This window comes from Prionailurus bengalensis, chromosome B3 (assembly GCF_016509475.1).
Source record: "Prionailurus bengalensis isolate Pbe53 chromosome B3, Fcat_Pben_1.1_paternal_pri, whole genome shotgun sequence".
NCBI classification, from domain to species: domain Eukaryota; kingdom Metazoa; phylum Chordata; class Mammalia; order Carnivora; family Felidae; genus Prionailurus; species Prionailurus bengalensis.
Window position 1 is genome coordinate 5,689,474 of NC_057355.1, and position 25,797 is coordinate 5,715,270.

Below are 25,797 nucleotides of genomic sequence, written 5' to 3' on the forward strand. Positions count from 1 at the left end.
CCCTCCTGGAGGGAGGCTTGTGTTGGCCTCCTTTGTCTGAGAGCAGGGCCTGCCCAGTCCAGCCTCTGAGACTCCTGAACTCGGTAGCTGTGAGATGTAGCCCCTCAGCTGGCAGAAAGGAAGGTAGACTGGTTCAGCCTGCGTCCTTTATCACCCTGAGTGCCATCACACAGTCGTTAGAGAGTATGTTTTGCTGTGCCCAGCAGAGCTCGTGACACGTACAAGGTGCTGGCTGGGGGTTGTGGTGGGCCGTGTAGACAAATGCCTTGTGACAGCCCCTTCCTGTCTTTCTGGTTGTAGGAACGGGGGAGCTCTACACCTGGGGCTGGGGTAAGTAAGGGCTTGCTCGGGTGATGCTTGAGCCAGTGGAAGGAGAAGGGACTGGGAAGGAGAGGGCAGGAGACGACAGCCATGCAGCCGTGAGGAAGCAGGGGTCTCGGCCTGACCACTGGGGAGTCAGGGACTGAACTGTGTATCCCCTTGTCCAGAACCGGCCCAAGCACACCAAAGCTCAGAGACCAGACAGGAGAAAAAGAGACGCTGTTAGTACTTCCCTTTTATCTTTCTGAAAAGTTGTCTTAAGGGAATAGTTGGGCAGCGTTGATGACCCATCTGTTGGTCTGCACTGGGCAGAAAAAAAGGTTCCAACAGAAATCTCTGCTCCGAGTATCTGGGGCGAGGAGCAGGCTGCCCGGAAGAGATTCTTGCCCGGAATGGCTGGTGGCAGCTGCCCCCCTTGGGGGCCTGGGGGTTCGCCTGGCCCTGAGGACTCTGTGGCCTGGTCTCCTGATCTCCCAGAGCAGACCCCAGCGGAGTGGAGGATTAGACCCAGCACTTTGGTGCATGCACTGAATTTCCTTCCTGGAGGGGGGCAGCCCCAAGGTCGAGCGGCGAGGATGGCCAAGGGGCTCGTTTCACTTTAGGTAAATACGGACAGCTTGGCCACAAGGACACGAGCAGCGTGGATCGGCCCCGCCGAGTGGAGTATTTTGTAGACAAGCGGCTCCAGGTAAGGGCTGTGAGCTGTGGGCCCTGGAACACCTACGTGTATGCTGTGGAGAAAGCGGAGGGCTGACGGCTGCAGATAAGGGCATAAGAAACGTACAGGAAATTCTACAGTTAACATCTGTGAAACTCCCACCCCCGGCAAGGAAGCCAGCAGCCCAGATGCCCGCACCCGCCCCTCCCGCCTCACCTTAGGGCCGTGCCTTCCACTTTGTCCTCATGTTAGAAACACCTGGGAGCTTTGGAAGGGAAGCCCAAGGCCAGCACTGCAGACGCTGTGGGATCAGACCCTCCACGTGGGGAGCCTAGGCTGGGGTAGATTTTAAAGCTCCCCCACCTGACCCAAGGTGACTGAATTTAGGGTGGAGATTGGGAACCACTGGGGGTCATCTTTTGTTACTCCCTCCCCTATTCTCTCTTAGAATTGTGTCACCCTTGCGCGTGTCCTTATAGTTTGTCTGCTTTTGAACTTTATGTAAATGGAACCATTCTGCGTATGTTCCTTTGTGTTTTGTTTTTTCATTGAACACGGTATGATTTATCCATGTGGTGTCCTGTGTGTAGTTCGTTCATTTTTATTGTTATGCGGGCTTCCATCATGTGAAGCCAACACAGGGCTTGAACAAACCTTGAGATCATGACCTGAGCCAAAATCAAGAGTCAGACACTTCACTGAGCCACCCAGGTGCCCCAAAACTTTTTACCTATTGAACAATGATTCCCTACTCTCCCCTGGAAACTACCATTATACCTTCTGTCTTTCTGATTCCGACTAGTCTAAGTACCTCATATAAATGGGATCTTACATATTTTTTTGTCACTAGCTTCTATTACTTAGTATAATGTCCTCAAGGTTCATCCATGTTATAGCATATTGCAGGATTTCCTTTTTAGGCCAGAAGAGTATTCCATCTCATGTACATACCACATTTTGCTTATCCACTCCTCAGTTGATGGTCGCAGGGTTGCTTCTGTGTTTCAGCTGTTATGGATAATGCTGCTATGAACATAGGTGTACAAATAGTTCTTTGGGGCTCTGTTTCCGATTCTTTTGGGTGAATACTCAGAAGTGGAATTTCTGGGTCATATGGTAATTCTCTTTTTCATTTTTTGATAAGCCTACATACTGCTTCCCCAGAGGCTATACCATTTCTTTAACTTTTTTTAAGATTTTATATATTTTAGGGGCACCTGGGTGGCGCAGTTGGTTAAGCGTCCGACTAAGGTCACGATCTCGCGGTCCGTGAGTTCGAGCCCCACGTCGGGCTCTGGGCTGATGGCTCAGAGACTGGAGCCTGTTTCCGATTCTGTGTCTCCCTCTCTCTCTGCCCCTCCCCCGTTCATGCTCTGTCTCTCTCTGTCCCCAAAATAAATAAATGTTGAAAAAAAAAAAAGATTTTATATATTTTAATATTTATTATTTTGAAAGAGAACAAGCTGGAGAGGGGCGGAGAGAGAGAATCCCAAGTAGGCTCCGTGCTGTCAGTGCAGAGCCAGACCTGGGGCTTGAACGCAGGAACTGTGAGATCATGACTTGAGCTGAAACCAAGAGTCGGATGCTTAGCCACCCAGGTGCCCTTAAGATTTTATATATTAAAAAAATTTTTTTAATGTTTATTTTTGAAAGAGAGCATGAATGGGGGAGGGGCAAGGATAGGGGGACAGAGGATTGAAGCAGGCTCTGTGCTGACAGCAAGCCCAAAGTGGGACTCGAACTCATGAACCATGAGATCATGACCTGAGCCGAAGTCAGACCCTCAACTGACTGAGCCGCCCAGGTGCCCCAAGATTTTATATATTTTTTAGGGTAATCTCCACTCCCAACGTGGGGCTTGAGCTCACAATCTTGAGATCAAGAGTCGCGCCCTCCACTGAGTGAGCGAGCCAGGAGCCCCGTATCATTTTTAGTTCCTGCAGCAGTGCACGAGCTTCCGATTTTTCCACCTCCTTGCCCGACACTTGTTTTCTGTTGTCCTTGATAATCACCATCCTAATAATGATGTAAGGTGCGATCTCCTTGTGATACTGATTTGCATTTCCCTAATGATCAGCGATGTGGAGCATCTCATGTGCTTATTGGCCATTCATGTATCTTTGGAAAAAGGTCTATTCAAGTCCTTTGGACATTTTGAATTGCACTATTTGATTTTTGTTGAGTTTTAGGAGTTCCCTATGTATTGTGGATATTAATTCCCCATCAGATATGTGATTTGGAAATATTTTCTCCTGAGGGTTGCTGTTTTACTCTTGTGCATAGGGTCTGGTGATGTAAAAAAAAAAAAAAAAAAAAAAAAAAAAGTTTTAATTTTCATGAAGTCCGACTTGTTTTCCTTTTGTTGCCTGTGCCTTTGGTGTCCTATTAAAGAAATCATCGCCAAATCCAACGTCCTGAAGCTTTTTTCCTGTGTTTTCTTCCAAGAGTTTTATTGTTTTAGGAGCTGCATTTAGGTCCTTTCTTCATGTTGAGTTAATTTACAGGTCTGGTATTAGGTAAGGATCCAGCTTCGTTCTTTTGCACGTGATTGTCCAGTTTTCCCGGCACCATTTGTTGAAAAGACTGTTCTTTTCCTACGGGCTGGTCTTGGCACCCTTGTCAAAAATCACTTGCAAGGGTTCACTTCTGGGCTCTCTGTTCTGTTCCATCGATCTCTATATCTGTCTTTATGCCAGGGCCACACCGTTGTGATGGCTGTAGCTTTGTGTAGTAGCTTTTGAAATCAGGAAGTATGTCCTCCACTTTTGTTCTTCTATTTCAAGAATGTTTTGGGGGTGGGGTGCCTGGGTGGCTCAGTCGGGTAAGCATCTGAGGATTCTTGATTTCAGCTCGGGTCATGATCTCGTGGTTTGTAGGTTTGAGTCCTGCGTTGGGCTCTGCACTGACAGCATGGAGCCTATTTGGGATTCATATTTTCTCTCTCGCTCGCTCTCAAAATAAATTTTTAAAAAGGCGGGGGGAGTGCCTGGGTGGCTCAGTCAGTTAAACGTCTGACACTTGGTTTCAGCTCAGATCGTGATCTCATGGGCTATTTGCTGACAGTGCGGAGCCTGTGTGGGATTTTGTCTCTCCTCTCTCTCTGTCCCTCCCTTGCTTGTGCCCCCCTTTTCCCAAATAAACTTTGAAATGTTTGGGGAGCACCTGGGTGGCTCAGTTGGTTGAGCATCCAACTCTTGATTTTGGCTCAGGTTATGGTCCCAGGGTCATGGGATGGAGCTCTGGGTCAGGCTCTTTTTTAAAAAAAAAAAAAAAAGAAGAAAAAAATTTTTTTGACTATTCAGGTTCCCTTCAGGAATGCATGTGAATATTAGGATGCTTTTTTTTTGTTTTTTGTTTTTTTGTCTTTTAAAGTTAATTGGGGCCCCTGGGTGGCTCAGTCAGTTAAGCATCTGACTTCGGCCCAGGTCATGATCTCACGGTCCATGAGTTCGAGCCCCGCGTCGGGCTCTGTGCTGACAGCTCAGAGCCTGGAGCCTGCTTCGGATTCTGTGTCTCCCTCTCTCTCTACCCCTCCCCTGTTCATGCTCTGTCTCTGTCTCAAAAGTAAATAAATGCTAAAAAATAAAATAAAGCTTATGTATTTATTTTGAGAGACAGAGTGCACTTGTATGCACAAGCAGGGGAGGGACTGAGAGAAGGAGGGAGAATCCCAAGCAGGCTCCACACTGTCAGCACAGAGCCAGATGCAGGGCTTGAACTCATGAACTGTCAGATCATGATCTGAGCTGCAATGCAGAGTCGGTTGCTCAACTGAGCCACCCAGGCACCTTGGGTTTTCCTATTTCTGCAAAAATATCACTGGGATTTTGATAGGGATTGTATTGAATCTGTAGATCACTTTTGGTAGTATTGACATGTTTGCGATATTAAATCTTTCCATGAGCATGGGCTGTATCTCCGTGTATATATGTCTTTTTAAATTCAGCAGTGTTTTGTAGTTTTCGTTGTACAGGTCTTTCACCTCCTACATATTTTATTCTTTCTGATTTTATTGTAAATGGAATTGTTTTTATAATTTCCTTTTAAGATTGTTCATTGTTTGGGTATAGAAATGCACTTGATTTTTGTGTACAGCTTTGGTATCCTGTTACTCTGCTAAATTCATTTACTCTGATAGTTTCCTTGTGGATTCTAGGGTTTTCTATATAAGATCATATTATCTGCAAACAGATAGTTTTGCTTCTTTTTTTCCAATTTGGATGCCTTTTATTTCTTTTATTGCCTAATGACTCTGACTAGAACCTCCAGTACTGTGTTAAATAGAAGTGGTGAGAGTGGGCCTCCTTGCCTTATTCCTGATCTTAAAGGAAAAACTTTGTCTTTGACCATTTATTCTGTTTGCTGTGGGTTTCTCATATGCAGCTTTTATTACGTGGAGATAGTTTCCTTCTCTTCCCTATTTTATTGAGTGCTTTTATCATGAAAGGGTGTCGAATTTTGTCAAATGCTCTTCATTGATTGAGATGATCATGTGTTTTTTTTCCTCATTTTGTTCATGTGGTGTAATCATCCATCGTCCTTGCATTCCAGGAATAAATCCTCCTTGGTCTTGGTGTGTAATCCTTTTTAAATGCTGCTGAATTCCATTTGCTTGTGTTTTGCTGAGGATTTTTGTGTCAATGTTTAAAAGGGATATTGGTGTGTAGTTTTCTTGTAATGCCTTTGGCTTGGGTGTCACAGTTATGCTGGCTTCATAGAATGAGTTGGGTAGTGTTCTCCCCACCCCCACTTCATTTTTTTTTTTGAAAAAGTTTGAGAAGCATCGGTATTTAGTTCATCAAATGTTTGGTGGAATTTACCAGTGAAGCCTTCAGGTCCTGGGCTTCTCTTTGTTGGGTGAGATTTGATTACTGATTTAATGTCCTTACTAGTTATATGTCTATTCAGATTGTCTATTGCTTTGTAATTTAGTCTCAGTACGTTTTGTGTTTCTAGGAATTTGTCCATTTCTTTTTTTTTTTTTTAATTTTTTTTTCCAACATTTATTTATTTTTGGGACAGAGAGAGACAGAGCATGAACGGGAGAGGGGCAGAGAGAGAGGGAGACACAGAATCGGAAACAGGCTCCAGGCTCCGAGCCATCAGCCCAGAGCCTGACGCGGGGCTCGAACTCTCGGACCGCGAGATCGTGACCTGGCTGAAGTCGGACGCTTAACCGACTGCGCCACCCAGGCGCCCCGGAATTTGTCCATTTCATGGAGGTTATCCAACTCGTTAGCATACAATTTTTCATAGTATACTCTTCAAATCTTGTTCATTTCTGTAGAATCAGTAGTAATGTCCCCACTTTCATTTCTGATTTTAATAATTTGAGTCTTCTTTTTTTCCTTAGTCCATCTAGCTCAAAGTTTGTCAATATTATTTATGTTTTCAGAGAACCAATTTTTGGTTTTGTTTTTCCCTATTGGTTTCCTTTATGTGTGCTGTAGTCTTTACTATTTTCTTCCCTCTGTGAGCTTTGGCTTTAGTTTTTTTTTTTGTTTTTTTTTTTAATCCTAGTTTAAAGTTAGGTTGTTGACTTCAGATCTTTCTTGTTTTTAAATGTGAGCATTCATAGCTAGAAATTTCCCTCTTGACACCACGCTTGCTGCATCCCGTGAGTTTCGACTGTTGTGCTTTCATTTTCATTTGTCTCTGTTTTCTAGTTTGCCCTGTGATTGCCTCTTTGATCCACTGGTTGCTTAAAATGTATGGTTCAATTTCCACAATATTGTGAATTTTCAGTTTTGTTATTGCTTTCTAACTTCACCCTGTTGTGGTCAGAGAAGATACTGTATATGGTATCTTTATTTTTCTTAAGTTTTGAATTTATCGAGGATAGTCAGCCTACGGCGGTATATTAGTTGCAGGTGTACAATATAGTGATTGGGCACTTCCATACGGCACCTGGTGCCCATCGTGATAAGCTCACTCCTTAATGCCGCTGCCTATTTCGCCCATTCCCCCAATCCACGTCTCCTCTGTTAACCATCAGTTCTCTATAGTTTAAAGTCTGGTTTTGGTTTGTCTTTTTTTTTCCTTCCTTAGCTTGTTTTGTTTCTTAAATTCCACGTGCGTGAAATCATATGGTATTTGTCTTTCTCTGCCTGACTTCACGTCCCATCATATTCTCTAGTTCCATCCATGCTGTTGCAAATAGCAAGAGCTCGTTCTTTTTCATGGCAGAATAATAATTCCACTGTGTATGTACACCACATCTTCTGTATCCATTCATCTGGGTTTTTTTTAATTAAAAAAAATTTTTTAATGCTTATTTCTGAGAGAGAGACAGAGACAGAGGGCAAGTGGGGGAGCGGGGAGAGAGGGAGACAGACACAGAATCGGAAGCAGGCTCCAGGCTCCGAGCTGTCAGCACAGAGCCTGACGCCGGGCTCGAACCCACAAACCGTGAGGTCATGACCTGAGCCGAAGTCGGACGCTCAACCGACTGAGCCACCCAGGCATCCCATCTGTTTGTTGATGGACATGTGGGCTGTTTCCATAATTTGGCTATTGTACATAATGCTGCAGTCAACTTAGGGGTGCATGTATCCCTTTGAATCAATTAGTGTTTTTGTATTTTGGGGGTAAATACCCAGTAGTGTGATTTCTGGATTGTAGGGTAGTGATTTTTTAACTTTTTGGGGACCCCCATACTGTTTTCCAGAGTGGCTGCCCCAGTTTGCGTTCCCACCCACTGTGCACAAGGGTTGGTTCCTTTTTCTCCCCATCGTGGCCAACATCTGTTGTTTCTTGTGTTGTTGATTTTAGCCGTTCTGACAGGTGTGAAGTGACCTCTCCCTTGTGGTTTTGATTTGCATTTCCCTGACGATGAATCGTGTTGAGCGTCTTTTCATGTGTCTGCTGGCCACACGCATGTCTTCTTTGGAGGTAGGCTGCCTTCTAGTTTTGTTGATTGTTTCCTTCACTGCGCAGAAGGTTTTTTATTTTTGATGTAGTCCCGATAGCTTATTTTTACTTCTGCTTTTATTTCCCTTGGCTCAGGAGACCTATCTAGAAAAATGCTGCCACAGCTGATGTCAGAGAAGTTATTGCCTGTGCGCTCTTCTCAGGTTTTTTAAGGGTTTAGGTCTCACATTTAATCCATTAATCCAATCTTTAATCCATTTTTTAAGTTTTTATTTACTAAGAATTTTTTTTTTTTTTAATGCCTGTTTTTGAGAGGGAGAGACAGAGCACGAGCAGGGGAGGGGCAGAGAGAGGGAGACACAGAATCTGAAACAGGCTCCAGGCTGAGCTGTCATCACAGAGCCTGACGCGGGGCTCGAACCCACAAACCGCAAGATCATGACCTGTGCCAAAGTCGGGTGCTTAACTGACTGAGCCACCCAGGTGTCCTGAGTTTATTTTTGTGTATGGTGTAAGAAAGTGGTCCAGTTTCATTCTTTTGCATGTGGTTTCCAGTTTTCCCAATGCCATTTGTTGACGAGACTTTTTCTTGTTGCACATGCTTTCCTGCTTTGTCAAGGATTAACAGAGCATGTAATTATAGGTTTGTTTCTGGGTTTTCTATTCCGTTCCACTGATCTATGTGTCTATTTTTTTGTGCCAGTACCATACTGCTTTGATTACTACAGATTTGTAATATAACTTGAAGTCTGTAATTGTGATGCCTCCTGTTGTGATGGCTTTGGCTATTCTGGGTCTTGCGTGGTTCCACGCCAATTTTAGGATTGTTTATGTTCCGGTTCTGTGAAAAATGCTGTTGGTATTTTGATAGGGATTGCTCCGTATGAGGTCTTTGAGACTTAATTTGTGGCCTAATGTATGGTCTGTTGTGGAAAATGTCCCATGTGTACCTGAGAAGAATGTGCGTGTTGCTCTCGGGCGGAGTGTTGTGCATGTGTCTGTTAGGTCTATTGGTTTACTATGTTGTGTGAATCCCGTTTCCTTCCTTTGGTCTGGTCTGTCCGTTATTGTGAGTGGGGTACTGAAGTTTCCACCTGTTACTGTACAAACGTTTCTCCCTTCAGTTCTGTCAGTTTTTGCCTCCTATATTTTGATGGTCTGTCATTGAGTGCATTTTTTACATATTTTCTTGTTGTATGGAGCCTTTTATTAATAATGTCCTTTGTTGACTCCTGTAACGTTTTTTTAATAGTCTGGAAAGACCGTGAGCGGGGGAGGGGCCGAGAGAAAAGGAGACAGAGGATCCAAAGCAGGCTCTGCACTGCCGGCAGACAGCCGGACGCAGGGATCGAACTCACAAACCGTGAGCTCATGACCTGATCTAAAGTCGGATGCTTAACAGACTGAGTCACCCAGGCTTCCCCTTTTTTATTTAAAGTGTGTTTTGTCGGGGCCCTTGGTGGCTCAGTTGGTTAAGCGTCCAGCTTCGGCTCAGGTCACGATCTCCTTGTTGGTGAGTTTGAGCCCACGTCGGGCTCTGTGCTGGCGGCTCGGAGCCTGGAGCCTGCTTCGATTCTGTGTCTCCCTCTCTCTCTGCCCCTCCCCCACTCACGTGCTCTCACTCTCTCAAAAAGAATTAAACATTTTTAAAAAAGTAAAATAAGTGCGTTCGTCTCCCAGATCGTGTAGAAAACGAGATTGGGAGTTATAAACCAAAGGTACAGGAATACTAGCTTTTACGTCAGTTTTCTTTTTTTCATTTTTTTAATGTTTGTTTATTTTGTGAGACAGAGACAGAGCACAAGCTGGGGAGGGACAGAGAGAGAGGGAGACACAGAATCGGAAACAGGCTCCAGGCTCTGAGCTGTCAGCACAGAGCCCGACGCGGGGCTCAAACTCACGGACCGCGAGATCGTGACCTGAGCTGAAGTCGGACTGAGCCACCGAGGTGCCCCTAATTTTCTTTAAATGAATTAGTCTCTTAAATTACACAGACAACAAAAAGTACAATTGCAAGCCAGACACTACAGTAATACGAATTTTTGTCATTGCCTATGTTTACCTTTACTGAGATGTTCGTTTCTTTATATGGCTTCAAGTTACCTAATGTTAAAGACGATGCCTTGTAGGTGATGATTCGCTTCTTTCTCTCTTGCTGCTTTTAAGTTTCGCTCTTTGTCTTTTGAAAATGTGACTGTGATGTGTCTTAGCGTGGGTCTTTGAATTCATCTTACTTGGAGTTCGTTGAGCTTTCTGGATGTTGATGTTTTTCTTCAAATTTGGAAGTTTTCAGGCATTATTTCTTCAAATGTTCTTTTTGCCCCTTCCTCTCTTCTCTTTCCGGGACGCCTGTGACCTGCACCTTGGTCCCTGTGTTGATGTCCCGTAGGTCTCTGAGGCTCTGGTCACCGTTGCCTAGTCATTTTGTTTTCTCCCCCTTCCTCAGCCTCGGTCATTGCCATCGTCGTGTCTACAATACCTGACTCTTGGCCCTGCCTGCTCAGGTCTGCCTTTGAATCCCTCTAGTGAAGTTTTCATTCGAGTTACTGTGCTGCTCAGCTGCAGAGATTCTTCTTGGTTTCTTTTTGGGTTTTCTGTCTCCTTAATATTTCCATTTCTCTTCACGCTTTGACTTTCTCCACATCTTCCTTTAGCTCTTTAAGCACATTTAGATCATTGTTTTATTTACCTATTTATTTAAAAATGTTTATTTTTGAGACCGACAGCCCAAGCTGGGGAGGGGCAGAGCGAGAGAGAAGGAGGATCCGAAGCGGGCTGTGTGCTAACAGCAAAGAGCTCGATGCAGGGCTCAAACTCACGAACCATGGGATCGTGACGTGAGCGGAAGTCGGACACTCAACCGACTGAGCCCCCCCAGGTGTCCCTACTTTTTCCTTCGAATGATAGGCCATATTTACCTATTTCTTGGTATACCTTGTGACTTTTTGTTGAACACTGGACATGTGAATCCAGTTGTGTGGTAACTCTGGGAATTGGATTCTCCCACTTCCCCAGGGTTTGCTGTGTTCTGTTATTGCTTTTGCTTTATTGTAAGCTGTCTCTGTAGCGAGGATCCCCTGAGGTGTAGACTTTGTCTTCTTATGTCTTTTCTAAACCTTTCCTTGAGCGTGCGCAGCGACTTTCTAATTTTTCCCATATATGCGGATATTTGTGAATGTGCTAGTCTCTTAATGTGTGGCTCCTGAAAGGGGAAAAGTGAAAAACGAAGAGGGAACAAAAGGGCACCGGCCCTTTGAATCACCTGGAAGTCACTTGAACCGGAGTGGGGACAGGCTGGCGACTCTGAGGGGAGGTACCACAATAACGGCTGCCTGCCTCTCTGCCCCTCTGCGATCAGAAGCGGCGACCAGAGCACGGACCCCTGGTGTTCCGAGGACGGGTGCCTCTCGCCCACCCTGACTGCTGTACGTCGCGTGCGGCCGCATCAGGGGTGGGGAGCCGCTACTGTGCAAAGCGCCGAAACCGCCCAGAACCGGTCAGTTTTGACCCTCCGAGCCTTCCCCTGGAAGTTGCAAGCCTTCGGCAAACCCGCCTTCCGAAACTGGCGCCTCGGTGTGGAGCCGGGGGCTTTCCTGCCTCTTCCCGGAATCCTCCCTGATGGGTCACGTACGTTTCTGATTTTGGGTCAGAAACCTCGCGTGCGCGGGCACAAGTTCATCTGCGCAATGCTCGCGAGCCCTGGGCGGCCGAGGCGTCTCTGCCAGCGGGTCCGGTTCGTCGCGGCCCAGACACCAGGTGGCCAGGTGGCCGAGGCCGCGTTTCCCCACGTGCGGGCGATGTCGGGCGGCGTCCGTTTCATCCGCCGTTTGGAGTTGTTCTGTCTTCAAGTGGCTGTTGACGTTTTCCTGCCCTTCTGAAGTTTTCTGTATTTTTCGTAGTGACTTGTTTTCCTCGTAAATGTTAGCCGCAAGTCCCTTAATAGTTACGGGTTCAAAGTGTCTTCCGCCGCCGTTTTCTCAGGCTCCGGTATCTTTTGATGTTAGCCATTTGTTTTAAACATTTATGTGGTGCTACTCTGTGCCAGGCAATGCTCAGGGTGCTTTACAAATACCTTATTTTGATGAACATGAGTTCTGAATGTGCTCAACTTCATCAGCATTTCCTCTGATGTTAATTTGTGTGCATGTAGGTGATTTAAGAAAATTTTCTGACTGTGGGGGAGGCCTTTAAGATACTTTTTTTCTTCTTGTGGTAAAATATACTTACAGATGGTTAAGTGGTAAATCTTATGTGAAGTGTATAATTCAGTGGTATTAAATACGTTCACATTGTTGTCCACCGAGCACCGTCCACCTCCAGGGCTTTTTTAAACTCTCTACACAAATTCTATCCCCATTAAACACGAACTCCTGGTACCTGCCCCCCACCCCCACCCCCCACAACCATCATTCTACCTTCTGCCTCCTTTGTATCTTCTTTCCGATGGCTGGCCCTTGTCCCCACGTCCAGGGACGTGCGATGCCAGCATTGTCCTCTACCTAAGTTCTGTATGTGTTTGGGTCTATTTCTAGACCTTCTGATCTGTCCCCATTGCACCACAGAAGCTTTGTGTAGGATATTTTGTTCTGATAGGGCTTGTACCCTTCCCCCTCCTGTAGTCCAGCTGTTTCTTAAGTTTTGGAAGTTCTTTATATATTCTGGATACACGTCCTTTATCAGATACATGATTTGCAAATACTTGCTCCTAGTTGGCGGTTTGTCTCTTTGGTCTGTAAGTATCTCATGCAAAGCAAGTCTAAAAGTTCAAGTCCAACTTACCAATTTTTTTTCTTTTATCGATCATGTTTTTGATGTCATAACTAAGAACTTTGCCTGGCCAAATACCATGAGTGTTTTTTCTTCCTCGAAAAGGAGATTTTGTGTTTTGATCTTTGGGGGTTAATTTTTGCTTCAAGAGGAGTGAGTGAGGCATACCTATAGCTCCCTTTTATTGCATAAGAATATCCAATTATTCAACACCCTCTGTTAAAAACACTATCCTATCTTGTCTTTACGCCTTTTTCAAAAACCATTTGACCATATTTGTGTGGGTCATTTTAGACTCGCTGTTCTGTTCACTGACCTATGTTTCTGTCTTTTCACTCATCGGTAGCACAGGCTAGTCTCAGATGAGATAGGGTGATAGAACCAGCCTCCAAGTTGGTTCTTTTAAAAATCCTTTGGCTGTTCTCGTTGGTGTTTCCATATAAAGTTTAGTGTTAGCTTATCTGCTGGAATTACATGAGCTCTACAGACCACTGGGAAGGACTGCTGTCTCACTTTGCTGAGGATTCCGACCCAAGAACACAGTATGTCTATTGAAACAGGTCTTGTCTCTTTCATCAGTAGTTTGCAGTTTTCAGCATACAGATAACCGGTTTTGATTTGTACCTAGGTATTGGTTTTGGAGTTCTTTTAAATGCTCTTTTGCAAATTTTAGTTTTAATTGTTGATTACATAGTATGTAGAAATGAGGTTGATTCTGTAGGTAAACCTTGTATCCTATAGCCTTGTGGAACTAATTGGAGCTTTTTGTAGGTAGGTTCCTTGGGATCTCCACAACCATGATCCCTGTGAATGAAGATGGTTTCATTTCTTTTTTCCAATCTGTGTGTCACTTATTTCTTCTTGCCTTATCGCACCGGTTAGGAATTCCAGTATACTATTCAATAGGAGGAGTACAAGTACACAGCTTTGCCTTATTTGTAATCTTACGAGGAAAACATCCAGTGGTTAGTTTCATATGTTACCTGTAAGTTGACTCTGGTAGATGCAATTTATCAGGTTAAGGAACTCTCCTATTATTCCTCATTTTCTGGAAAATTTTATCATAAATTTTGTCAACTGCTTTTCCTACATCAATTGATAGGATCACGTGGTTTTTTTTGGTTAATATGGTAGATTACACTGGTTTTTAAAAATTACACATAATTCACATACTGTAGAATTCACCCTTTTACTTACTTTAAAAAGTTTATTTTGAGAGACAGCACGCATGTGCAAGAGGGAGGGGCAGAGACAGAGAGAACTTCAAGTAGGCTCCGCGCTGTCAGCCCCGAGCCCAACACGGGGCTTGATCTCCTGAACCACGAGTCAAGAGTTGGGCGCTTAACCGACAGAGCCACAAGGTTCAGGGGCTTTTAGTCCCTTCACAATGTTGTGCAACAACCATCACCACAATCGAATTTCAGAACATTTTCATCACCCCCAAAAGAAACCTCTTACCAATTAGTAGTCACTGCCCATTGACCTCTTGTCCCCAGCACCACTAATCGACTTTCTTTTCGTAAGGATTTGCCTCCTCTAGGGGTTTCATATAAATGGAATCCTACAACGTATGGCCTTTTGCGTCAGGCTTCTTTGACCTAGCAGTGTTTTCAAGGTTCATCCATGTTGTAGCATGTATTCCTTTTTTTTTTTTTTTTTTTTAATTTGAATGTGTGGGAGCGGGAGAGAGAGAATCCCAAGCAGGCTCCACAGTGTCAGTGCAGAGCCCAACGTGGGGCTTGGACTCAGAAACCTGAGATCATGACCTGAGTTGAAACCAAGAGACACTTAACCGACTGAGCCAGCCACGTGCCCCACGTGGATTCCTTTTTATGCTGCATAATATTCTGGGTGGAGATACTTCATTTTGTTCATCTTTCTGTCAACTGATGAACAGTTGAGTGGTTTCCACTTTTTTGCTATGAGGAATAATGTAAACATTTGTGTATGTGTTTTTGTAGGAACATTTAAAAAATATATATCCTGCCACCTTTTTTTAAAGTTTATTTTGAGAGAGCACGAGTGGGGAGGGGCAGAGGGAGAGAGAGAACTCCAATCAGGCTGTCCGTGCAGAGCCCAATGCAAGGCTCCTTCCCACAAACTGTGAGATGGTGACCTGAGGCTGAGTCGGATGCTCAACTGACTGAGCCACCCAGACACCCCAAACATGTTTTCAATTGGGTATTAATACCTAGGAGTGAAACTTCTGGGTCCTATCTTACATTCCCAAGCCGGCCTTGTCTTGCTGGGGTAAACCCTACTTTGTCATGATGTATTCTTTTATGTTCTTGGATTCAATTTGCTAATATTAAGGATTTTTGTATCTGTTCACAAAGGATATTAGTCTGTGGTTTGTTTCGTGTTTCTGTGGTTTTGGTACCAGAGTCATTCTCATAAAATGAGTGAAAAGTGGTAGGTCTATTGTTTTCTGGAAGAAATTGCATAGAATTGATGTTCCATCTAATTTAAATGTTTAGTAGAATCCACCAATAATGCTGTCTAGGCCTAGAGTTTTCATTTTCAGGGTTTTAATGATGGGTTAAATTTCTTTGATTGCTATAGGACTATTCCGATTCTTCCTTTTGGGGTGAGTTTGGTAATTTGTGTCTTTCAAGGAATTTATCTGCTTAAGTTGTCAACATTTCTATGCAGAGAGTTTGTAACTGTCACTCATGATCCCTTTCAGGTTTGTGGAGACTATAGTGATAGCTCTTGGGGTGGCTGGGTGGCTCAGTCGGTCAAGCATCTGACCTCGGCTCGGGTCATGATCTCATGGTTTGTGAGTTCAAGCCCCACATCGGGCTCTGTGCTGACAGATCAGAGCCTGGAGCCTGCTTTGGATTCTGTGTCTCCCTCTCTCTCTGCTCCTCCCCTGCTCATGTTCTTTCTCTCAAAAATAAACATTAAAAAATTTACAGCGATAGCCCTACTTTCATTCCTGATATTAATCTGTTATTTCCTTTCTTTATCACTAAAAGTTTACTTTTTTTTTTTTTTTTTAAGAATCCGATGTTTTATTTATTTCCTCTATATTGCTTTGGTCTTTTCAATTTCATTGCTTCCTGCTCTTATGTTTATTTACTTCCTTTCTCCTTTTCAGGTTATTTTTTTAGTTTCTTAACAGAAACTCATTGCATTGAGACTTTTCTTCTACGATAAGCATTTAATACTGTAACATTTCCTCTAGTGCTTTAGCTGCATCTCAAACGTTGATATGTAGTATTTTTTTTTTTTCAGTTTACAATGTCTGCAAATTGCCTTTGAAAATTCCTTTCCTTTCTGTATCATTTAGATGTGTTACCTAATTGCCAAGCATTGGGGCATTTTCTGAGAGTTTGTTATAGTTAAGTTTAATGGAATTAAATTTTTCTTAAGATTTTTTTAATTCATTTTGAAAGAGGGAGCGTGGTGGGGGGGGGGGGGCAAGAGGGAGAGAGAATCCCAAACAGGTTCCACACTGTCGAACAGTGAGATCATGACCTGAGCCAAAACCAATAGTTGGATGCTTAACCGACTGAGCCACCCAGGTGCCTGCATCATTTAAAGTTTTTAAAAACTTAAGGTTTATGCCCCAGACTATGGTCTATTTTCATGACTGTTCCATATGCACTTTGCAAAAGAACGTTTCTGCTGTTGCTGGATGTTGTTCTCCAACTGGGTCCAACCGGTTACTGGTGGGAATCGTTTTCTCTATAGCCTTGACTATTTTTTATCCAGTTCTGTCATTACTGAGAAAAGAAGTCTAATGGCAGATTTGTCCATTTTTTCCTTTCAGTTCTATCAGTTTTGCTTTGTTATATTTCAAAGCCATTTTAGGTGTATAAACACTTAGAATTGGGATGTCACTGAAAATGGTGTAGGGAACTCCAAGGCTCTGCCTTTCCACAAAAGCAGCTAATGAACTGGTGGTGGAAACCGTCAGAATCTACTTTTGCAGAACTCTAGAAATCTAGTCAAAAACTTCCCACGACCCGGGGAAGAAAGAAGCGGATGCTTTGCGGTGAGTGTGCTAGGACATTTCCAGTTGCCTGCCTCCTACACCGCACGTGGGGGCCGTAAGGAGGACAAGAGCTCACGGTTTTGGTGCGTGCTGTTAGCACCAGCGGGAGGAATATGGTCCTTCTCAAAGCTTCGGGACTGTGGGCTTCAACACATCTGGCACTTGCCTGAAAGACCAACCTAAGAGCTGGCCTTTGTTTTGCCAGACCCTGTGTTCCCAAGGCTGGGTGGCTCTGGCCAAAAGTGTTCCCTGGCCCTGGAATTGGCTGCAGCAACTTGGACAAGGGACGATGGTTGGGACAAGCAACAGACCTATAAGAAGACTGGAAAGAAAAAGTTGGGAAAGGAGATACTCAGGGAAAGGCCTTTCCGAGCTCCCACAGGCATAATGACGAACTGGGGAAACGTAGCCCATGCCCAGTGCTGATGTACTCCAGGAAAGGCCTGACAAATCACTCAGCTCGCACTCTGGCTCGTCTTCAGGCTCCACACAAGCAGAAGTGGAGGCTGAGGGGCGCCTGGGTGTTTCAGTCGGTTGAGCGTCTGTTGATTTGGTTCAGGTCATGAACCCAGGATTGTGGGATGGGGCCCCGTGTTGGGCTCTATGCTGAGAGTGGAGCCTGCTTAGGATTCTCCTTCCCCAAACTCTGCCCCTTTCTTTCTCTAAAAAAAAAAAAAAAAAAAAAGTAGAGGCTGAAACAGAGTGTGAATAGCCTGGCTGAGCCATGAAGGAATGGTCCACCAAGCAGAGCCAATTGATTAAGAGGGTATTTTTTCCTCTTTTTTTTTTCTTTTAAATTAAGTTTATTTCCAGTAATCTCTACACCCAACAAGGGGCTCGAACTCAGGACCCCAAGATTAAGTGTTGCATACGCCAACTGAGCCAGCCAGGTGCCCCTTATTTTTCTTTTAATAAGTGAGTTTAGCAAGGTTTCAGAATATAAGAGCAATATACAGAAATCAACTGTGTTCCTACAGGCAGGCAATAACCAGAAATTGTAAGTTAAAAATCTCACAGTGGCATCAAGAAATATGAACTACTTAGGGATAAATCTGTCTGACAAAGATGTGAAAGATCTGGATATATGACCTATAAAATACTGCTGAGAGAAGAGCTAAATAAATGAATAGGTCACTTCTCCCTAAATTGATCAATAGATTCAATAACGCTAGATTCTTTTGTAGAAACTGACAAGCTAATTCTGAAATTCATCTGAAAAAGCAAAGGACCTGGAGCAGCCAAAGTAACTTTTACAGGTATAAAATTGGAAAGCTAACACTACCTAGTTTCAAGAATTAGTATAAATCTACAGTCATCGAGACCATGTCGTATGGCCATTAAGACAAATGGATCCATGGAACAGAAACTCAAGGCAACTGATTTTTGACAAAGGTACGAAAGCAATACGGTGGAGAAAGGGACAGCCTTTTCAACTAATGTTGCTAGAAACTGGATATCTACATGCGAAGCAAAGGAACTGAAAGTCCTAGCTGGAGCCATATACATGGATATACACAGAGCCAAAATGGAGCACAGACATACAAAACCTGAGATTTTAAACTTCTAGAAAACCTTTACCTCTTGGGTTAGGTAATGGTTTCTTAGAACAACAAAAACACAATCCAAAGAAAAACGGAATTCATCAAACTTAAACCTCTGCTCTTCAAAGACACTGTTAAAAGACTGGAAAGAGAAGCCACAGACTGAGAGAGAATCTTTGCAAAACGGGACCAACAGACTTGTATCCAAAGCATACACGCATGCCTCATCTTATCACACTTCGCAGATACTGTGTTTGTTACAGCTTGAAGGTTCGTGGCAACCTGCATCCGTCAAGTCTCTCAGCGCCATTTTTCCAACACAGTTTGCTCACTTCTGGTCTCTGTGTCCTATTTTGGTAATTCCCTCAATATTTCATACTTGGTGATCTGTGATGAGTGATTGACTTACAGCCCATGATGGCTATTAGCTATTTTAGCAATAAAGTATTTTTTAATTAAGGTAAGTACTTTTTTTTCCCTTAGAACTAATGCTATTGCACACTTAAGGTTTCACTATCCGGTAGTAGTTTATTAAGTTCTGCATGCTCTGGGAAACGAAAAAAATTCATTTGACTTGGTTTATTGTGGTGGTCTAGAACCAAACCTGCATTATCTGAGGCATGCTTGGATAGAGAACTCTCAAAACTCAACCCAGTTTTTAAAACGGGCAAAAACCGCGACTAGGTACTTGTCCAGACAAGGTAAGGATGGCAAAACAAGCACGTGAAAAGATGCTTGACATCATTAGGGTAGCGCAAATTAAAACTACAATGAGATATTGCCTCCTAGCTCCTAAAATGGCTAAAATTATAAAAACAATACCAAGTAGTAGAGAAGAGGTAGAGGAACTGAAACCTTCATCTGTTACTGGTGAGAACATAGAATAGTTCAACCACTTTGGAAAACAAACGTAGAGCTACCATTCATCTGACCTAGCTGTTCCACTCCTTGGTATTTACCCCCCAAAAAGTACAGCTCCATACAAAGACTTGTACGTGAACGTTCACAGCAGCTTTATTTTTAATAGCCCTAAACTGGAAACAAGCCAAATGTGAATAAACATAAAAAGTGAATAAACTGTGGTCTCCCCATACCCCGGAATAGGACTCAACCATAAAAAGGAAAGAAATGTGGACACAACAGTACGGATGAAATTCAAAATCAAAGTCAAAAGAGCCAGCCCCATGCATAGGGGCACTTGTACCCCAATGTTTATAGCAGCACTCTCAACAATAGCCAAATTATGGAAAGAGCCTAAATGTCCATCAACTGATGAATGGATAAAGAAATTGTGGTTTATATACACAGTGGAGTACTACGTGGCAATGAGAAAGAATGAAATATGGCCCTTTGTAGCAACGTGGATGGAACTGGAGAGAGTGATGCTAAGTGAAATAAGCCATGCAGAGAAAGACAGATACCATATGGTTTCACTCTTATGTGGATCCTGAGAAACTTAAACCCATGGGGGGAGGGGAAGGGAAAAAAAAAAAAAAAAAAAGGTTAGAGTGGAAGAGAGCCAAAGCATAAGAGACTCTTAAAAACTGAGGGTTGATGGGGGGGGTGGGAGGGAGGAGAGGGTGGGTGATGGGTATTGAGGAGGGCACCTTTTGGGATGAGCACTGGGTGTTGTATGGAAACCAATTTGACAATAAACTTCATATACTGAAAAAAAAAAAAAACCCACACACAAAAAAAAACAACCCAAAAAGAATATATACTGCAGGATTCTACTTAGCTAAAACTCTAGAAAATGCAAACTCCTCCACAGTGACACAAAGCAGATAAATGGTTGGTAGGGGTGGGGAGGGGAAAACTGTAAAGGGGCAGGAGGAAATTTTGGGGGTAATGGTTAAGTTCAGAAACTGGATTGTGGTGATGGTTTCACAAGTGTGTGAAACTGTGTCAAAATTTATCCAAGTGTACACTGTAAATGGGCATTTATTTTCTAATAAAAATAAAGGCTGTTAAAAAACCAAAAGCCAGGCCTATAAAAGATGTCCTGTTAGGGACAGAGAGCAGTGCAAATGGAAATTTACATATCAGGAATTGGACTTTTTCTCAAGAAATATTTAGAAATAAATGCACAGAACATAAAACCATACTCCCAACAAAAAAATCTTATATTTTCTTTTTAGTCTTTTCTGTTTTCCACAGACCAAAGCAACCAAAAAGTGATTTGGCCGGGGAGAAAAAAAACAATATATCTTTTTGAAAGGTAAGTATACACATTTTAATTTATTTTTAAGAATATATTTATATTTTAAAAACAGGACATGTATACGTCTAAGCAGCATGGCGGACACAGACCAAATCCATGCTGGTGAGTTTTGAGAACCATTGAACGTGCTGACAGAGGCAGACAAGGTAAGAATAAATAGTGCTTTGGGGAGAGCAGTAGTGATCAGTAGGGTAGGTAAAGACGTGGACGCTGGAGCAGAAACAACTCCCCAATACTGATTTGTGCAAAGTTCCAGATCTCCACAACAGAAACGGCCCAACCCATCCAAACAGCCTCCCAACTCGGCAACTGCCGGGGTCGATGAACTCGGACCTAGCGGGCAGAGGGATGGGGGTCTCAACCCAGAGGAAAACTGCAGAAACAGAGTTCAGACAGGCATGTGTTCACACACACGTCCCCACAAAGGGCATTGCACAATAACAGAACTGTACACAGTTTAACAAAGGCGCTCCCAGCCTCCCTGTCACCTCTTTGGCAGTAGGTCAGGCCATCTCCACTTCTGACACACACACATCCTCAGCAGGAGGAAGGCTGTCCTGTGTGGCGGAGACAGATCTTTAGGTGAGAGCAAAGCTACTGTAGCCAGAGCGTTAACTCCGCGTCCCTCAACAAAAAAGATGTTAACTACTAGTGACAGCCTACGAGCCAATATTGCTTCAGGTCCCTACCCCAAGGACCGGCACACTCCTTTTCCCACACCGTGGTGAAATACGACACGCCCTTGCTCGTGCTTCAGCAAGCAGAATTACGGGGTAGAGAAAAATTAGGTTCCGTATGCTAAAATTTGCACTTACTGCTATGAACTAAGTTTTAATGTATTTCTTGGGTCAAAACAAAATCAGGTCTTTGAAGACCCACTAAGCCTATGATGGACTTTGCTCTGTGACACTCATTCACTTCTGTAAGTTAGGCCCGTGGTAGTGGAACCTGTCCAGATTCCCAAGCACACCTAAACTCAAGAAAAATGAAAGCCACATAGATAATTAGATCTAGTCTAGGCACAGGAAGCCACAGCTGGCTGACCGCTCAGGGCCTCTCAGGACTGGATGTTGGTCGAATTGAGGATTCGAGAAGTAGCATCAGATTTGGAAGCCTTTGAAAGTTCTCGCTGTTGAAAAATAAATAATGTCAGTGGCAGTACTGTCCCTCCTCTGCATGCCCCGCCCTTGTAAGCACGAGTAAATGTCAGCACAAGGTCCCCTGAGGGCTGTTTCTCTGAGACAGAGGTCCCTCTCCAGCACAGGTTGTTAGGAACACAAGATGAGAGGCTCTGAGCCCCGTTCTATTAGTCAGAGATTAAGCGTGTGCACACGTATGCCCGGGACCTCGTCCTTAGCCAGTTCGTTCTGTTACAACCTCACAGAATAGCAGTCCCTCAAGTTTCACAAAGTACTCTATTGAGTTGTCAAGCTAGGCAGGCAACAACCTTTGGTCTTTTGAGCCCTGAATAAAGCAAGGGGCCAGACCTTTATCTACCAATCCCTGGGGCCGAGGGCCTTGTAACCTGCTGGTGATATGATCTCATGCTGGAGCACATGGAAAAGAAGATAAAGCACGAATACCACTGAGAAAGAGGTTAGTAAAGGTTAGTCTACCGGCTTTGGTGCCGCCTGGTGGAGTCTGTTACCAGCCAAAGCAGCCAAAACCAGATTAGAGATAAGCAGGGTACATTTAAGCCCCACGGGGATGATACGGGGCTTGGCTAAACAAGCAAGGAAGAGAAAGTTGGACCCTCTGTCCAGCAATCAGCTAGCCAGAGCAACGTACACTTCTATATATAAAACGATACCAATCACTTAATTTGAAACAAGTGCCATAATATGAAACCGTTTCAATGCTCAAAACAAGCTCTTGCCTTGGGCAACTGCCCCGTTCTGTCACTGCAGCAGTGAGAGCGGGCACCATGGCTTTAACGCCGTATCCCCTCACCCACGGTGAGGAACAGCCTCGCTTCCCAGCAGGAAGATACGGAGGGCAGAGAGAACGCACACTGGTAAGTAAAGGGCACTGCAGTTAAGTGTTAGTAAACACGGAGTAGGTTACTAGGAACTAAAGAGCATCTGGAAGAATCTCCCAATGCCACACATATGCTTTAGCAGCTTAATGAGGTAGAAACAGGCAGAGGCAAGGAAATGAACACTGGCTAGCTCACAGAAGACAGAAAGTTGGCAATTCAGCCCTAAGGGGTTAGTAAGTCATATACTCCAGGAAACAATCAGCACACAGGCCAAGAACCTCATGATGGGCAGCACACAGCTGGGGCTCCCCTCCCCACGTGATGGGGCCTCTATTCTTTCCGGCACATTGGAGGCCTCTGATGTCACAACTGGGGAGGGTGAAGGTCTTCTGTTGTAAAAGACAGGATTAAAAAAAAAAAAAAAAACTTTGCCTGACTTTAGGTAGGGCTGAGAATCCAATTCAAGTCTGAACAAGTTTTCTTGTTAATCAGCAGATTAGTCTCTTGGGACTGAAGTCAGATATCCTTGAGGTCCGCATTAGGACTTCTGCTCCTTTGTCAAAAAAAGGTTCTGTGGTAGTACAGCTGAGATTATTGGTTAGTGTAGCCCCGTGCCCAGACGGGAATTAAGCCAGCAGATGTGACAGGTGAGTTTGGAAAGCGGACATGGGACATGCAGGGGTTGCCATACAGACCTGAAGCCCGACAGTGGAGCTGTCAGAGAGGGACGGATCCTTCTAAGAACAAAGAATTAAGACAATTACCAAGAACTCCACCAAGAGAGCACCAGGGCCGTGAGCAGAGGGTCACCTCCTGCAGCCAGGGAATGGTATTTCTGAAGCAGAAGGATCCAGGCTAAACGTCTAGTTGCTGCTGCCAACTTCCTTCTTGTATGCTCCTTAAACCAGCCCACCCCATGCCATGGTCAAGGCAGGAAAGGGATTCTCAGCCTCCAAAGAACTGTCCTCACGGCCTGGGTGCCCTTGGGAAGATACCCACTCTGCCCCAACTGTGTGCTCCCCAGAGACTGGCAGATATTAGAAAAGGTGAATTACCGCAAACTCAGAATAGGTGCTGGCAACAGAATTAATGCTGAAGTTGCGCTGGAGGGGGGCCGAGGCAGGGTACCCACCACTCAGGATGCTGCCGTTGAGCTCCAGGTTCTCCTTGTTGGCTCCATGCCTGCCAGCACGGGGCGTTTTTTTCCCCGAACAAGTGGAAGTGACGACCGGCTGCAGAGAAGGGAAAGAGAGAGATCCGCGCACCATCCTCATAGTGACCACACACACACACACACACACACACACACACACCCGAATGGCTAAAGGCTGATACCGTCTTTGTTATTCATGGGCCTATAATCCTCTACTTGTGGTTTCAAAAAATACACGAATTCTTAATGACTTGCAAAATACCTATCTTGAGCATAGTCTGTAAAATACTTGAAAGACCCACTTAGCACAGATTCCCCACCTCTCCTGATGTGAGAGTACCCGATTCTGTCTAGTGATCCAGTGTCACTGGGCTTGAACCCACACACAGGGACCTCGCTCAGCAGCAGCTGAAGACCAGGCTTTGCACTGAACCTAGTTACATCCCAGTGATTCCATACTACCGGGGTTCAGAATGACCGCTGGGTGTATTTTGTTGTTGTTGGTTTCTTTTTTTGGCAGATAAGCTGGCTTACAGCATCTCCCTGAAAACCGAATCCAGGGTTCTCAGAAACTCGAACGACAAGGTGGTGCCCCTGGGTAAATGGGCTGGAGGTGTGCTGGGGATGTCCCTTGTACACAGAGCATACATACTAACCTTGCTGCCAGAAGGTGGAAGTCGAGACACAGGGGAGCGGTAGATTGTCCCCCCAAAGACAGGCCGAATGCTGCTGTTGGCCGTAGCGTTGGACATGGTGGTAGTGTTCAGCTAAGAGGAAGAACAGAGATTATGGAGGTGGGGTAACATGCCTGGCAGCCCATCCCTACACTATAGAGAAAGGAGTATGGGAAATAGTCTAAGAAAGATGGGTTTACATGGTTAAGAGCTTTGAGGAAAATTGTGACAAGTGTTGAAAGTATTTCTATCCGGACTGCACTATAAAATGGTAGCCATTTTGTTTGTAATTCTATCATATTTAGGTATTTACCCAAGAGAAATGAAAGCAAATATCCCTACAAAGACCTATACATATATAGAGAGCAGCTTTATCTGTAATAGCCAAAACACTGCCTACAAGCCAAGTGTCCATCCACAGGCAAATGGATAAGCAAATTGTGCAATGGAATACTGCTCGGTAGTAAAAAGGAGTGGCCTATTATACATGTAACAACATAGATGAATCTCAAAAAACCTATGCTAAACGAGAGAAGCCAAACCAAAAGAAGAATACATACTGTATAATTGTATTTGCATAAAATGTTAAGAGGGGCGCCTGGGTGGCTCATTTGGTTAAGTGTCCGACTTTAGCTCAGGTCATGATCCCACAGTTTGTGAGTTCAAGCCCCGCATCGGGCTCTGTGCTGATGACTCAGAGCCTGGAACCTGCTTCAGATTCTGTGTCTCATTCTCTCTCTGCCCCTCCCCCACTTGTAATGTGTCTCTCTTTGTCTCTTAAAAAAAAATGTAAAGAAAAAATTTTTTAAACGTTAGAAATGCAAACTGGGGGCGCCTGGGTGGCTCAGTTGGTTGAACATCTGACTCTTGATTTCAGCTCAGGTCATGATCTCATGGTTTGTGGGTTCGAGCCCCATGTCCAGCTCTGCACTGACAGTGTGGAGCCTGCTTGGAATTCTCTCTCCCTCTCTCTCTGCCCCTACTTGTGCTTTCTCTCTTAAAAAAAAAATTTTTTTTAAATAAAAAAGTGAACAAACAAAACCATAAAACACTTTTCGTTCATCAACAAAACACCATAAAGAGTAAAAACACAAACTACACAAGACACAAATGCTGCCGGTAGACATGGCAAAAGGTTCAATTTCCATTAGTAAGGAGGGAGATACAAACTAAAATGAGACATAACTTCATACCCTCAGATGGACAAAGACTTAAAGTATGAAAGTATCACCTGTTAACAACGATCAGAGTCTGACACTTAGGCACTGGCAGCACAGATCATTAATCAGTGCAACTAGGGCTTCAGAAATGTCTGATTAGAGGAAACTTCCAGATTTTATTTTTAAGCAATCTTTATACCCAGTATGGGCCTGAAACTCACAACCTGGAGATCCAGAGCTGCTCTACCAGCCGGGCGCCCCTGACTTCACTCTCGAGAGCAAGGGCCTCTCGCTTCTCTTTCATGCTCAGCATGTAGCACAGAGGTCTGCAAACTTTTAATTAAAACAGATCTTTCTATAATTGATTTTTAGTGTTCTAGGTTTTTAAAAGCTTATCACATTTTTTTTAGGTTTATTTTGAGAGAGAGCGCTCTCGTGCACATGCATGCCAGGG

General features: G+C 44.1%; 2 protein-coding genes across 11 annotated transcripts in view; one reads left to right on the plus strand and one right to left on the minus strand.

Moving 5' to 3' along the window:
• The window catches only part of RCCD1 (RCC1 domain containing 1), a 33,638-nt gene that overhangs the window by 5,647 nt on the left and 2,194 nt on the right, over positions 1 to 25,797 (plus strand). For 3 of the 5 annotated variants that reach the window (XM_043553919.1, XM_043553922.1, XM_043553923.1), the window contains 3 exons: positions 301 to 330; positions 924 to 1,009; positions 20,296 to 20,375. In XM_043553919.1, coding sequence (XP_043409854.1) covers positions 301 to 330; positions 924 to 1,009; positions 20,296 to 20,375 — 196 coding nt within the window. Of the gene's footprint in view, positions 1 to 300; positions 331 to 923; positions 1,551 to 20,295; positions 20,376 to 20,430; positions 20,597 to 25,797 lie in introns of those variants that run through there. The other 2 variants (XM_043553921.1, XM_043553920.1) reach the window with 2 other exon arrangements.
• The window catches only part of PRC1 (protein regulator of cytokinesis 1), a 28,116-nt gene continuing 21,465 nt past the window's right edge, over positions 19,147 to 25,797 (minus strand). The window contains exons 12-15 of one of the 6 annotated variants that reach the window (XM_043553908.1): positions 24,166 to 24,276; positions 23,412 to 23,588; positions 23,052 to 23,093; positions 19,147 to 21,507 (exon numbers count right to left, since the gene is read on the minus strand). In XM_043553908.1, the coding sequence (XP_043409843.1) occupies positions 21,436 to 21,507; positions 23,052 to 23,093; positions 23,412 to 23,588; positions 24,166 to 24,276 (402 nt within the window). In that variant the 3' untranslated portion in view covers positions 19,147 to 21,435. The remainder of the gene's footprint in view (positions 21,508 to 23,051; positions 23,094 to 23,411; positions 23,589 to 24,165; positions 24,277 to 25,797) is intronic. The other 5 variants (XM_043553909.1, XM_043553913.1, XM_043553912.1 and 2 more) reach the window with 5 other exon arrangements.